A 15,707-nucleotide genomic window follows, 5' to 3' on the forward strand; every position below is an offset into this window, starting at 1 on the left:
ACCTCAGATGCCCCCCAAACCCCTGCTCACAGGCCACCCCACAATGGGCCCAGGAGTTTAGGGACCACTGCAAGGCCAGGACACACCAGGCCATGGTCGGCAGGGAGACGGCAACCAAGATACAGCCAAGGATTCATGCTGACCTCGAGAAGGCAGGATGCGGTTGGGGGGGGGGGGTGACCACCAGGGTGGCCACAACCCCCTCCCCCCATTCCACTCTCTCTGACCCTATAATCTGGGCTGAATTTCTTCTAATGACTTGCCAAGATCGTTAAGGAGATTTTCCTCTTGGAAAACTTGGGCTTGCTTTGTTGTTCTTTGAGCTGAAGGTGGAAACTTGCCCCTGCTCCAAACTGACAGAGGAGGGAGAGAATGTGGGGTCCTTGAGAGCAAATGATCCCTTTAACTGAATTCTGGAAGAAGATCACCAGGTTTCAGGCCTGGGTAGTGGAAGTGTGTGTCAAGAAAAGACACAAACCTTCCTGAGATCTCATAAACCAACCAGGATGGAGGGAGGAGCTTGGCCCTGCCTCGCTGTACAACCTTAGGCAAGACCCTCAACCTCTCTGGATCTCTGGGTACATATCCATAATTTATTTATTTATATTAGTGTCTACCTCCCCCTCCAGACTGTAAGCTCACTGTGGGCAGGGACTGGATGTTTCATTGTTATACTGTACTCTCCCCAGTGTTTAGTAATTCTGACTCTGCCACTTGTCTGCTGTATGGCTTTGGGCAAGTCACTTTCATTCAATTGCATTTATTCAATTCAATTTATTGAACTGCATTTATTAAGCGCTTACTGTGTGCAGAGCTCTGTACTAAACACTTGGGAAAGTACAACAATAAGCAGATGCATTCCCCGATGAGCTTACAGTCTAGAGGGGGAGACAGACATTAATATAAATAAATAAATTAGATATGTACACAAATGCTTCACTTCTCTATGTCTTGTAAAATAGGGATTAAGACTGTGAGCCCCATGGGGGACAGGGACTGTGTCCAACCCAATTTGTTTGTTTCCACTCCAGTGCTTGGTACAGTGCCTGGCACATAGTAAGCACACAATGAATACCACAATTATTATTATTATAATAGATTAATTGATGGGGGGAAAGATCCCAGCCCTGCCTCACTGGGTGAACTGGTCATGGCCCTTACCCTCTCTGGGCCACTGTTTCCTCATCTCTGACCTGGGAATAAGCTACCTCCCTCTTACACTGAGTGGCACAAGGCATGCATTTGAATGGATCCACCCCTGCACTTGGCCCAAAGTAAGCACTTTATACCATAAAAAAAATCCTTTCTGCAGAGGAAGGCAGACCACTTAATAGGAGCCAAAGGCACAGACTCAGGCAGGACCCTCTCCTAGAGCCCTGGGGGTCCCTGGCTTACTGTCCAGGGCCATGAGAAAGCCACCAACCCAGTCCCCAACCCCAGGACCCCAATCCCTGCCTGGAGGCAGGTGACCTCGGATCCCAGCCTCTACCAGCTCTTTCCCTGACCAGCCTGGCCCTGAGGCACTGGCAGGAACTCGTTCTCATGCGTGTGGAGGACATGGATTCCCATGGCAGTCAGGACAAGCCGGTCACTCCCGCCGCCCGGTTGGGCAGCTGGCCGCTAGAGCCAGCTGCTGGTTGGGGGTGCTGAGCTGGGTGAATTGGGTGGAGGCGGAGCAGTTGCTCCTATGTTGACTCATGTGATCTGCAGAAAGGGCTGGGGGCCACAGAAACTGGGGAGGGGGAGGAAGGGTACAGTCAAGAGCAGGGGGTAAGGGTGGGGGGTAGCTCAGAATGGTGGTAATAATAAACAACAATTGTATTTGTTAAGTGCTTGCTATGTGCCAGGCACCGTTCTAAGCGCTAGGGTAGATATAAGTTCATCAGGTAGGACACAGTCCCTGTCCCACAGAGGGCTCACAGTCTTAGTCTCCATTTCACAGATGAAGGAACTGGGGCACAGAGAATTAAGTGACTTGCCCAGGTCACACAGCAAACAGTGTAAATGACATTAGAATCCATGTCCTTTCTGATTCGCGGGCCTGGGCTCTATCCACTAGGCCACGGTAGGAGCTGTTGGCATGAAAGCCTGGCCTGGGGGTGTCAGGGATAATAATAATAACAGCAATAAAAATAATTATTGTGATATTTGTTAAGTGCTTACTATGTGCCAAGCACAGTAGAGAAGCAGTGTTGCCTGGTGCATACCGCACAGGCCTGGAAGCCAGAAAGACCTGGGTTCTAATCCCAGCTCTGCCTCTTTTCTGCTGTGACCTTGGGCAAGTCACTAAACTTCTCTGGGCCTCAGTTACCTCATCTGTAAAACGGGGATTAAGGTTGTAAGCCCCACAGAGGACAGGGACTGTGTCCAACCTAATTAGCTTGTATCTATCCCAGCCCTTAGAACAGTGCTTAAAAAATAGCACTAGCGCTTAACAAATACCATCATTATTAATATTATTTCTAAGCACTGGGGTAGATACAAGATAACCAGGTCCCACATGGGGCTCACAGTCAAGTAGGAGTAGAACAAGTATTGAATCCCTATTTTACAGGTGTGGGGAACTGAGGAACAGAAGTTAAGTAATAATAATAATAATAATAATGTTGGTATTTGTTAAGCGCTTACTATGTGCCGAGCACTGTTCTAAGCGCTGGGGTAGACATAGGGGAATCAGGTTGTCCCACGTGGGGCTCACAGTCTTAATCCCCATTTTACAGATGAGGGAACTGAGGCACAGAGAAGTTAAGTGACTTGCCCACAGTCACACAGCCGACAAGTGGCAGAGCTGGGATTCGAACTCATGAGCCCTGACTCCAAAGCCCATGCTCTTTCCACTGAGCCACGCTGCTTCTCCAATTGCCCAAGGTCACACAGCAGGAACATGGTGGAACCGGGATTAGAACCCTAGACCTCTGACTCCCAGGCCCGGGCTCTCTCCACTAAGCCACGCTGCTTCCCGTGCAGAAGAGGAAAGATGATAAACCACAGCTCTTGGCCTCGTGCTGACAGTCGCTCCCTGGATGGAGTCCGAGGACTGGGCCTTGAGCCCGGGCTCACGGTGAGCTGAGGGGGACCCAAGGGGGCGGTTGCAAGGGGTGCAGGGAAGGGATGGGGAGGCAGCCATTCATATCAATCCTGTCCCACAGCTCCAGGCCTCTCCGGGGCAGAGCTGTTTCCCAGGCGCCGAACAGGGAGGCCTTTCAGCAATTATGGCTCCATAATTGGGACCCCGCAAACGACCCGGGGCCAAGGTCTGGCCACCGGACCGCCCGGCCGCCCAGTCCTGTCATTGCAATTTCAGCCCAAGCGGCAAAGGAAGAGCCCCAGGCCTGGCCCTGCCCCCTCCAGCCCCACTTCCTCCCTGGCCAAGCCCCAAGCCTGGACCACCGGGGGTGGGAGGGGCAAACATGCAAGGTTGCAGCACGCCTGTCCACCCGAGTCTCAGTAACTCCTTGACCCTGACGCAGGAATCCCCTCACCACCCAGCAAAGCAACCTCCAAGATCCCACCCCAGAGAGGAAACACCGAATGAAAAGGTGGGGGGTGGGATCTGGGGTCCATCCCATCATTACAGCCGCTTGTGGGGGACATTGCCAGGTGCAAGGAGAGTGTTAGGGTGCACTTCCCTGGGAGCTGGGGCTCACCCTCGGGGCATTGTCAGAGATACCCTCCCAGGTATGGGTTGTAATGATAATAATAGTAATGGGGAGGGGGTATTTGTTAAGCACTCACTTACTGTGCAAGATAATCAAGTCCTCTGGTCTGTAAACTCTCTGTGGGCAAGAAGCTTGTCTAATAACAATAATAATAACAGTACTTGTTAAGCACTGATTATGTGCCAAGCACTGTTCTAAGCCCTGGGGTAGATACAAGAGCATCAGGTCGGGCACGGTTCCTGTCCTCCATGGGGCTCACAGCCTCAATCCCCATTTTACAGATGAGCTAACTAAGCTCAAATGACTTGGCCAAGGTCACACAGCAGACAAGCGGCAGGGCTGGGATTAGAACCCAGGTCCTTCTGACTCCCAGGCCCATGCTCTACTCACTAAGCCATGCTGCTTCCCTACCTGTTTTATTGTATTGTACTTTCCCTAGCAATTAGTACAGTACCCTGCCCACAGTAAGCACTCAGTATATTTTGACTGAAGTTAAACACAGTCTCTGTTCCATGTGGGGGGTCACACCACTAAGGGGGAGGGAGAAGAGGTATTTTAACCTCATTTTATAGGTGAGGAAATTGAGACCCAGAAGTCACGTGACTTGCCCAAGGTCACACAGCAGGTAAGTAGGAGAGCCGGAACTAGAACTCAGGTCCCCCAACTCCCAAGTCTGCTCTTTCACTAGGCCACACTGCTGCTTATGTGTTTGGAGTACTCATGCAAGGGAAAATGGTGGTGTGGCCACCCTTGGCTCCATAAGGATAAATGCTGGTATTTGTTCAGCGCTTACTATGTGCAGAGCACTGTTCTAAGCGCTGGGGGAGATACAGGGTAATCAGGTTGTCCCACGTGAGGCTCACAGTCTTAATCCCCATTTTTCCAGATGAGGTAACTGAGGCACAGAGAAGTTAAGTGACTCGCCCACAGTCACACAGCTGACAACTGGTAGAGCCGGAATTCAAACCCATGACCTCTGACTCTCAAGCCCAGGCTCTTTCCACTGAGCCACGCTGCTTCTCATTAATAATAAGAATAATAATAATGAGAAAAAGAAGGAGAAGGAGGAGAAGAAGAAGGAGAAGAAAGAAGAAGAAAGAAGAAGAATATTTGTTAAGTGCTTACTATGTGCCAGGCTCTATACTAAGCTCTGAGGTGGATACAAATAAATTGGGTTGGACACAGTCCCTGTCCCACATGGGCTCACCATCTCAATCCCCATTTTACAGATGAGATAAATGAGGCACAGGCAAATGAAGTGACTTGGCCAAGGTTACACAGCAGACAAGTGGTGGAGCCGGGATCAGGTTGGGTGAGTGAGTAGATGGTTTGATGATGACTCATTCTAAAAACATTTTCTATACCAATTCCCCTAGTACTGCTACCTCTGTCACTAGCAGAATCCCTTCAGCCATTACTCTTTTACCACATTAAACACTACAAAATTGCCAAAACACACAGGAACCGTAGGGACTGAATAGTGAGGCAGAAGTGGAGCAGTGTCCCACTTGGACCTTCATCACGTGCACGTGTACCACCGTTTCCACCTGCTCCGAGCCTCCTCGTTCACACGTGAGGATTGTCTCCTACCAGAACAGACGTGAGAAGACGTTCTCTGGTCTCTCCCTCGTATTCTGTCTAAACCTGTCTCGGCCTCGTGCCGGCTGTGAAACCAAATGGCGTGGGGTCCACGGGACCGAGACCAGGCCGCCAGCGGCACTTTCCAGGACCACGTCACCTGGAAAAACACCTCCCGGGACCAAGCCCTCTGGGACCACACCGCCCAGAACGGCGTTACCCGGAACAACTCCGTCTGGAACACCACCGGCAGCGGAGCCACATTCCAGTAACAGCCTTACCCCAACTCGGCAACGCTTTTTCTCCCTTCTTCACCGACGGAGGGGCGGCCTGCTCACCTGGGTGGCTTCATCCACGCTGTCCCGTAGGGCCTGCAGTTCCGCGTCATACTGCTCCTTTAGCCTGTCCATCTCCTGGTCGTGGCTGGACACCTCGTCCTTGAGCACGCCTTTCAGGGCCGTCAACTCCCGCTCTCTCCTGCGGAGAAGGTCTTCCTGTTCTTCTCGGCTGATCAGGATCTCCTGCAGCTCGTGCTTCATCTGGAGCAGCTCCTGCCGGTGCAGGAACGGGACACAAAATGGAGACTCTGATTGGGTCTGGTTGGGTTCGCTCATTCATTCAATCAATCGTATTTTTGAGTGCTTACTGTGTGCAGAACACTGTACTAAGCGGTTTGGAGAGGACAAACATTCCCTGCCCACCATAAGCTTACAGTTTAGACGGGGAGACACTGGGTACGGTTGGGTTGGGCCCCGGGGGAGGGAGCTCGTTTTAGGCAGGGAACGTGACCATGTTATATTGTATATTGTTATAAAATATCAAATATTGAATACGGTTAGAGAAGCAGCGTGGCTTAGTGGCAAGAGCACGGGCTTGGGAGTCAGAGGACCTGAGTTCTAATAATAATAATGTTGGTATTTGTTAAGCACTTACTATGTGCCGAGCACTGTTCTAAGCGCTGGGGTAGACACAGGGGAATCAGGATGTCCCACGTGGGGCTCAAAGTCTTAATCCCCATTTTACAGATGAGGTAACTGAGGCACAGAGAAGTTAAGTGACTTGCCCACGGTCACACAGCTGACAAGTGGCAGAGCTGGGATTTGAACTCATGACCTCTGACTCCAAAGCCCATGCTCTTTCCACTGAGCCACGTTGCTTCTATGTCTGCCATTTGTCTGCTGTGTGACCATGGGCAAGCCACTTCTCTCTGCCTCAGTTACCTTATCGGTAAAAGGGGATGAAGACTGTGAGCCCCACTTGGGTCAACTTGATTACCTTGTATCTACCCCAGTGCTTAGAACAGTGCTTGGCACATAGTAAGCACTTAACAAACAGCATGATTATTATTATTAATAAAATAACAATGAGAAGCAGCGTGGCCTACTGGAGAGAACATGGGCCTGGGAGTCAGAAGGACATGGGTTCTATTCCTGGCTTTGCCAACTGCCTGCTGTGTCTCTTAACTTCTCTGTGCCTCAGTTTCCTCACCTGAAAAATGGGGACACCTGCTCTCCCTCCTACTTAGATTGTAAGTCTCATGTGGGACAGGGACTATGTCCGGCTGAATTAACTTTTACCTACCCCAGAGCTTAGAATAGTGTTTGACACATAGTGAGTGCTTAACAAATATCACAGAAAGAGCCAAAAAACAATGATAGTGTTAGATTGTACTCTCTGAAGCTCTTAATAAACAATAAGTGCCCAATAAATATAATTGATTGATCTGCCTTGTCAGTTACCCTGGAAACTCCTCGTGGGCTTTTTTTTAAATGGCATTTGTTGAGCACTTACTATGTGCCAAGGACTGTACTAAGCATAGTAGACAACAGTCCCTGTCCTGCAAGGGACTCGCAGTCTAAGTTGGAGGGAGAACATGTACTGAACCCCTATTTTGCAGTTTAGGAAACTAAGGCACAGAAGTTAAATGGCTTGCCCAAGGTCACAAAGCAAGGCATTGATAGAGTTGGGATTGGAACCCAAGACAGCTGACTCCCAGGCCCATTGTTTTTCCACTAGGCCATGCTGCTTCTCAGTTCTCTCTCTACCTGTCTTTACTGTACTTCACCAAGCCCTAAATAAAGCAGTTGGTACTAGAAGGTGTTGAATAAATAGTACTGAGAGAAATAATTCCACTCCCCCCACCCTCAGTGACCATGGACTCCAGTCTATCCAAACCCTCTGAGACCTGGTGATAGTAATAGTAACAGCATCTTTGTGCACCCCCTTTTTTATGGTATTTATTATGCATTTACTATATGTCAAGCACCACTCTAAGCACTGGGGTAGACAGAAGTTAATCAGGTCAGGAAAAAACCCGTCTGACGTGAGCCTTGCTGTCTAAGTAGGAGGAAGAACAAGTGCCGAATCCCAATTTTACAGATAAGGAAACTGAGATGGAGAAAAGTGACTAGCCCAAGGTGGCACGGCAGGCCAAGAGGCAGAGCTGGGATTAGAACTCAGGTCCTTCAGACTCCCAGGCCCGCGCTCTATCCATTAGGCCACACTGCTTGCATTTGTGTAGTAATGGCAAGGCCAGAGCTTGTCCCGAAGGCCTGGTGAGGCCGGTCCACCCCCGCCATGGACCGGGGCTCCCTCCGCCCCGGCCTCACCAAGCAGGACCCCGGTGGGCACCACCTGGGGCAGCCCAGTCTGGGCGTCCCCAGGCAGAGCGGCTCTCTCTCTGCCTCCTCACCTCGATCAGAGCCGCCTTCTCCCCATCTTCTGAGTGCTTGGCGCTGTCCAGTTCGTCGTGCATTTCTGAGAGCTGATCCTGTAGGTCTCTGATCTCCAGCTGATGCTGCTCCCTCTCCATCCTCACCCGGAACAGTCTGGGGGTGAAGGAGGAGGTGAGGACGTCAGGCGGGGGCATCAGGCGTGGCTGATGTCCGGACACCCAAGACCCTCCTCCCACTTCAAATCACCCAATCACATCCCTCCCCTGTGGCAAAACTCTCTCTTTTTTTTATATTTGTTAAGCACTTACTATATGCCAGGCACTGTACTAAGCACTGGAGTAGATACAGTCCATGTCCCACATGGGCCTCACCATATTAATCCCCATTTTACAGGCCAGGGAACAGAGGCACAAGTGAAGTGACTTTTACACGGTGGATAAGTGAAGGAGCTGGGATTCAAATCCCAGTCCTTTTAACTCCCAGGCCCATGGTCTATCCACGAGGCCACGCTGCTTCTCAAGATGACACCTCCTCCAGGAAGTGAGGTAGGGGAGGGGCGCGGGAGGGGCGGGTGATGTTGGCCCAGAGAGGAGGCATTCCAGGGGAGCCGGTGGAGGGTCACTACAACCCGGGCCCATTAGACTTACTCCTCCAGGGTTTTCCGGAGCTCGGTCTGGCCCTGTCCGATCTGTTTCTGCAGCTCGGCGTTCTCCTCCACCTTCCCCTCGTGCTGTCGCTGCAGCTCCTCTAGGCTCCCCCTCGTCTGGTCCCTCTCCTCCCTGAGGTTCTGCTGGTTCTGATGGTGCCAAGCGCGACAGTGAGGGAATGGCAGTGACCAGGAGTGCCCCGGGTACCCCCCAAACCCGGCACGGTGTACTGTACTAACTGCTGGGCATTGCCCTGGATCCACCCTGGGGGCAATACAAAGTCCTGACCTCTCCGGGCTTTGGGCCCGCATCCCGGGCAAGTACACAGCTTCCCGGCTGCCTGACCGGCTGAGGGGCTACCAGGAATCACAGCCAAATGCCAGGGATGCTATTGTCTGACTTGGCTGCCACAGTCAGCTCTGGGCACAAGCCAGCGCTTAGTACAGTGCTCTGCACACAGTAAGCATTCAATAAATACGATTGACTAACTGACTGCTGTTATGAGGGAAAAGCCCTCGAGTCGCCTCTCCTGCCCATGAGGAAGGGATCCGTTACTGAGTATCCCCTGTGAGCAGAATGATGTACTAAGTGCCTCTTGTGAGCAGTGCACTGTACCGAGTGCTTAGGAGCGTACAAGAATTAGAAGACACAATCCCTGACCTCAAGGAGCTTCCAGTCTGGTGGGAGAGGCAACTACATAAGTTTTAGGCAGGAGAAGCGACGGAATCTCTAAAACAAGGCCCTGTCCACATCCCTTGCCCTTCTCCACCCCAGGGGGGGATATAGGGCAGGCCCTGCTGTGTCCACCTTGAACTTGAGTGAAGACCCCCCCCCACCCACAGTCCAGGGGCCTGGCCCGTCCAGGATGGGTCCGGGACTCGGGAGAGTCTCTAGCTCCCAAGTTACTCCGGCCATCTCGGATTGACCACCATACCTGCATCTCAAGGTCCAGTTTCTTCTGCAGCTCGGTCACCTCCTTGCTCAGTTTGCTCTTCTGCTCCAGCAGAGTTTTGAGTTCGAGGGAAGACTCAGCAGCCTAAGGTAATAATCATAATAATGTAATTATTATGGTAATAATAAGGTAATAATAATAATATTATAAGGTAATAATAATAATGAGAAGCAGCGTGGCGCAGTGGAAAGAGCACGGGCTTTGGAGGCAGGGCTCATGAGTTCGAATCCCAGCTCTGCCACTTGTCAGCTGTGTGACTGTGGGCGAGTCACTTAACTTCTCTGTGCCTCAGTTCCCTCATCTGTAAAATGGGGATTAAGACTGTGAGCCCCACGTGGGACAACCTGATTCCCCTGTGTTTACCCCAGCGCTTAGAACAGTGCTCTGCACATAGTAAGCGCTTAACAAACAAATACAAATACCAACTAATAATCATCATCATTGTGGTATGCTGGAAGCTCCTTGTAGGCAAGGATTGCATCTATTAACTCTATGTATTGTACTTTCCTGAGTACTTAGTACAGTGCTAGGGACACTGTAAGCACTCAATAAATACCACTGATTGTTGAATCTGAGTTTATTTAGCACTTATTGTGGGCCAAGCACTATATTAAGTGCTGGGGTAAGATACAACGCAATCAGATTGCACCCAGTCCGTCCCTCGTGGGGCTCACAGGCTAAGGAGTAGAGAGAAGTCATTGAATGGGTATTGAATCCCCATTTCACAGATGAGGAAACTGAGGCTCATCCAAAGTCACCCAGCAGGCAAGTGGCACAGCAGGGATTAAAACGAAGGTCTCCTGTTCTTTCCACTAGGCCACACTGCTTCTGCTGAGGAAGGGGAGGGGGGAGGGGGAGGGTGATGAAGGTGTGGCCTCTGAAGTCGCCAGAGCACTGAATGGAGAGCTGCCCCATGGTTCGAAGCCAGTGAAATTCAGTGCCAGTGGCCATTGGCCGGGGCCGCCCAAGTGAACAACCCTCACTCTCCTGACGCGAGAGGAAATCCGCTCGCTTCCGGTTCTGACCCTGGGCCACTCTCCAGCTCCCAACTCCATTATCAGCTAGGTGCCGGGCTGGTCTCTTCAGGAGAGCCCTGCCTGAACACAGGGGAACGGACAGGATGGCATTTTGTGAGGTCTTCCCTTGCCCCAGGATTCTGAGCCCTTTAGCAGGGGTGTTTCCTGCTTTCTGGATTCTTTCACTACCCCATCCTCACACACCGCTGCCCACACACCGCTGCCCCACCACTCCCCCGGCCCCCAGACCAAACCCAGTTTACCTGGCTACTCCCCTGTGCACTCGCCGCCGCCCGGGACCTCAGGGTCTGGATCTTCTCGAAGACCAGGTTCACCTTCCTTTTGGTGACGTCATCATTGTCGATGCTGCTGGCAGTGAGCCAAAGATGGCACGGGTGAGCCAGGCCCGGTCCGGCCCCACCCTCCAGAGGCCCTCCCCACTCCCCGACAGGCCCCCTGGATCGGAGCTCAGAGACCACCCGCCTGAAGGAGGAAGAAAAGACCTTCAGCTACCTCTGAAACACTTTAACCTCCAGGGAACCCTGGAGGCCCCAGCCTGGGAAGGGAGGAGAGAGGGCCGTGAGCAGCTGGGCTTTTTCAGCCTCCACCTGTGGCACCCCCCACCCTGAGCCCTTCACCGGATGATGCTGTGACCACTATTGCGGTCAGTCCCCCCAAGGGTCTGGCCCGTGGCCACTCAGACCTTACCAAGGGAGGGTGAGACTGACCGCCTTCCTTGGGCGTCCTGCTTCATTTAAGGACTGCCCTGACCCCCGCCCCTGGAAACCTGTCCCAGGGCACTCAACTTTCCCCTTCACAAAGAAAACACACTTTCTTTGAGCCTCTTAAGTCTGTTCTGAGAGGGACCCCACCCCTATATTAGTCCCCAGGAGTCCTCAAAAACAACCAGGAATCTGCAGCCGCAAAAACCACCCCACAAAACCATGTGTTTCCCACCCTGCTAACCCCGGATCAGCTCAGGGGGATGGGAGCCTCCTAGGACAGGACGAGCTTAGTTAACAGCCCCACCCTGACCTCCGGCCAGGGCCACCACGAAGGACAAGGAGTCGCTCACCCCTCTCTGAGGTAATTGAAAAGGATCTGCTTGGCCGTCTCCTCATGGCCTTGTTGGGCGACCTCCTTCTGGCCCTTCAGGAGATCCGGCGTGGCCTGAAACACAGAGAGCAGGTGCGGCAGGCTGTTGGGGGCAGGTGGGGTTGGGCAGACCTTGTCCCCCACAAATGATCTCCCACCCATGTGGAAAGCGGAGGTTGACAGACCGTCCCCCTCCCGGCACCACAAGGGGAAGCCATGCTAGCTCCTGTCTCTGCCCTTACACTCCTGGTATCCAGATGTCCACTCCAGAGGCAAGGCCTCACTTGGGGCTTCGGGACAGCCCCGGGTCCTGTACGCTCAGCAAGCAGACCCGAGACCCTGATGCATACCACCCCTGGTGGGACTCTGGCTGCGCCCCTAGGGAAGCTGAAGAGGCTGGATGGGCCGGCCTCCTGGTCCAAACAAGTCTCCCCCATAATCTGTAAACTCCCTGTGGGCAGAAATTGTGTCTACCAACTTTCCCAAGCGCTCAGTACAGTGCTCGACACACAGTAAGCGCTCAACAAATACCACTTATTGATTGACCCCAGAGGGACCAGGGGGTCAGCCCACACACTTAAGGTGGGCATTGGTGTCCCTTTGATTGGACTCTGCTTTCTCCAGCTGTGAACGTTTTCAGGTAACAATCATCATCATCATGGTATTTGTTAAGTGCTTACTATGTGTCAACAACTGTTCTAAGTGCTGGGGAAGGTACAGGATAATCAAGTCAAACATAGTCCCTGTACCACACAAGGCTCACAGGCCAAGTAGGTTTTGGATCCCCAATTCACGGATGAAGCTGAGGCAAAGAAGTGACTTGCCCAAGGTCACAAAGCAAGCACAGGGCAGAGCTGGGATGAGAATCCAGATCCTCTGACTATTAGAATCCAGATCCTCTGACTCCCAGGGCCGTGCCCTATCCACTAGACCACACTGCTTCTTATTTCCTTGTTGGAGTGGAAGCTCCACGAGGGCAGGGGACAGGTCTCTTCTGGGGGCCAAGCTTTTCCAAGCACTTCCTGCTGCACCTAGTGAGTGCCTAGTCAATCCCTTAAACCCCCGTCCCCAGAAACACAGGGGTCCCAGGGGCCAGGGCGGGCAGCGGAGAGGTTTTGGGCAAGGGTGGTAACAGTGGCAGGGATCTAGCGTGGCTCAGTGGAAAGAGCCCGGGCTTGGGAGTCAGAGGTCATGAGTTCGAATTCCGGCTCTGCCACTTGTCAGCTGTGTGACCGTGGGCAAGTCACAACTTCTCTGGGCCTCAGTTACCTCATCTGTAAAAAGGGAATTAACTGTGAGCCCCATGTGGGACAACCTGTTGACCTTGTATCTCCCCCAACGCTTAGAACAGTGCTCTGCACATAGTAAGTGCTTAACAAATACCAACATTATTATTATTATTATCTGAGGGGGAGCATCATCTGGGTAAACTGTAGCCATGGACCACAAGCTCTTGGACAGAGCTGCCGTTTCCCCACGGGCAGCACCACGCTGTTCGAGCCTACGGCCAAAGAGCCAGTGACCACCCAAGACAATCACCAGACACCCGGATAATAATAATAATGTTGGTATTTGTTAAGCGCTTTCTATGTGCAGAACATTGTTCTAAGCACTGGGGTAGATACAGGGTAATCAGGTTGTCCCACGTGAGGCTCACAGTTAATCCCCATTTTACAGATGTGACCTCACTGAGGCACAGAGAAGTTAAGTGACTTGCCCACAGTCAAACAGCTGACAAGTGGCAGAGCCGGCATTCGAACCCATGACCGCTGACTCCCAGATGCTTCCTGGATACCCCGTTTTCCTCAGGGTCACTCAGGAAGGCCCCGTAGGAGTGCTTTTAGGAAAATCCACAATTCCTCCCGGCCCCCAAAACCAAAGGTGAGATCTGGTAGCCCAGGACGCCAGCCAGCACCCGGCTGCCTCACTTCCTGTCTCCTGACTCTGGCCTCTTGCCATTACCTGTCTTTTCACCTCTCATTCATTCATTCCTTCATTCAGTAGTATTTATTGAGCGCTTACTATGTGCAGAGCACTGTACTAAGCACTTGGAATGTACAGCTCTCTCCCTGCTCTCCTCCTCTCTTCACCTCTCCTGCCTCGGCTTCCCCCTCCTCCTCCCGGACCTTAGAGGAGAAGCAGTTTCTTTAGGTGAGAGGAGCTGAGTTTAAAGGCCACACAGACCTCGACAGGGCCTCAAACCTGAAACTCTTTCATCTGGACAAATGATGATGATGATGGTGACGGTAGCCATAACAATAACAACAGCAATAATAATAATGATAGTAGCACCATGGGTTTATAGAGGGTTTTTATTTTTCTAAAGCATTGGCCTCCTTTTATCCTCATAACATCCCTGTGAGGCAGGGAGAAGTAGGTACAATTATCCCCTTTTAACACAGGAGGAACCTGGGGCCTCGAGAGGTGAAGTGACTTGCTCAAGGTCACACAGGATGCCTGTGGCAGAGTCGGGATTAAATAATCCTTATCTCTCCCAGCTGCCTGACCTGCACTTTCTCCATCGGGTCCTCCCTCTGGGCTGGAAATCCCACCCCCCTTTATATGTGACAGGCCACCACTCTCCCCATGTACAAAGCTTTATTAAAATCATCTCCTCCGATAGGCCTTCACTAATTAAAGCCCTCATTTCCCCTACTCCCTCTCCCTTCTGCATTGCCTATGCATATGGATTAGAGAAGCAGCATGGTTTAGTGGAAGGAGCCCGGGCTTGGGAGTCAGAGGATGTGGGTTCTAATCCCGGCTCTGACACTTGTCAGCTGTGTGACTGCGGGCAAGTCACTTCACTTCTCTGTGCCTCAGTTACCTCATCTGTAAAATGGGGATTAAGACCGTGAGCCTCACGTAGGACAACCTGATGACCCTGTATCTACCCCAGCGCTTAGAACAGTGCTCTGCACATAGTAAGCGCTTAACAAATACCAACATTATTATTATCTCACTCTCAACCCCACAGGACTTATGTCTATATGCACAATTATTTTATTGCCTGTCTCCCCCTCTAGACTGTAAGCTTGTAGTGGGCAGGAAATGTGTCCTATATATAGCACTACAAATGCTATAGTGTACCTTCCCAAGCTCTTAGTACAGTGCTCTGCACATAGTAAGTGCTCAGTAAATACAACTGAATGACTGACTGACTGCTCCAAAAGGGCTCTGGGGGTGGGGAGGATTCCTGGACCTTAGGGGGAGGAAATTCCTGCCTGGAGCAGAGGCGGCTTCTGCATTCACTGTTGGCAGCTCCAGACGTGGCCCGGGAATGACGTCACGACTCCTGGCATCTGGATCCGTCTGGCCTGGAACACTCTCAATCCTCCAGGACACGGCTCTCCCTGGGTCCAAGCTTCCGGAAATTGCATTCCCTCTAGGAGGTTTTGCAAGCTCTTTCTGCTAAACGCTGACGGGTCTTCTGACAAAAGCCTGGGGTTGGGGGGGCGGTCAGGAGACCCTCCTCAGCCCCACAATACTTATGTAAATATTCTTATACTCTACTATTTCCCTTATCCCTAGTCTACTGTAATATCTGTCTCCCTCTATAGATTTAAGCTCTTGGTGGGCAGGGAGTACGGCTACCAGTTCTTGTATTGTACCTTCTTAAGTGCTTAGTAGAGTCCTCTGCAATCAATAAATGGCATTCATTGGGCGATTACTGTATGCCAAGAACTGTATTCAGCGCCTGGGAGAGTAGGATACAGCAGAATTGGTAGACATGTTCCCTGTCCACAATGAACTTACAGTCCAGAGGGGGAGACAGGCATTAATATAAATAATTTACAGAAATGTACTTAAGTGCTGAGGAGCTGAGGTGGGATGAATATCAAATGCCCAAAGGATACAGATGAAGCAGAAGGGAGAGGAAGCCAGGGAAAAGAAGGCTTAATCACGGAAGACCTCTTGGAGGAGATGTGACCTTTAAAGGCTTACTGCACAAAGAAGATGTTCAACTTTTTTTTTAAATGGTATTCGTTAAGCACTTACCATGTGCTGGGCACTGTTCTAAGCCCTGGGGTGGATTCAAGGTAATTGAATTGGACACAGTACCTGGTCCATATAAGACTCACAGTCTT

At 51.6% G+C, this 15,707-nt stretch overlaps 1 protein-coding gene across 3 annotated transcripts in view; it reads right to left on the bottom strand.

The window, feature by feature from the left end:
- The window catches only part of CGNL1 (cingulin like 1), a 70,977-nt gene that overhangs the window by 25,855 nt on the left and 29,415 nt on the right, over nt 1-15,707 (bottom strand). For all 3 annotated transcript variants that reach the window (XM_029070216.2, XM_029070217.2, XM_039912951.1), the window contains exons 3-8: nt 11,603-11,697; nt 10,791-10,893; nt 9,494-9,595; nt 8,560-8,708; nt 7,930-8,065; nt 5,576-5,788 (exon numbers count right to left, since the gene is read on the bottom strand). In XM_029070216.2, coding sequence (XP_028926049.1) covers nt 5,576-5,788; nt 7,930-8,065; nt 8,560-8,708; nt 9,494-9,595; nt 10,791-10,893; nt 11,603-11,697 — 798 coding nt within the window. The remainder of the gene's footprint in view (nt 1-5,575; nt 5,789-7,929; nt 8,066-8,559; nt 8,709-9,493; nt 9,596-10,790; nt 10,894-11,602; nt 11,698-15,707) is intronic.

The sequence above is a fragment of the Ornithorhynchus anatinus genome, chromosome 8 (genome assembly GCF_004115215.2).
Source record: "Ornithorhynchus anatinus isolate Pmale09 chromosome 8, mOrnAna1.pri.v4, whole genome shotgun sequence".
NCBI classification, from domain to species: Eukaryota; Metazoa; Chordata; class Mammalia; order Monotremata; family Ornithorhynchidae; genus Ornithorhynchus; species Ornithorhynchus anatinus.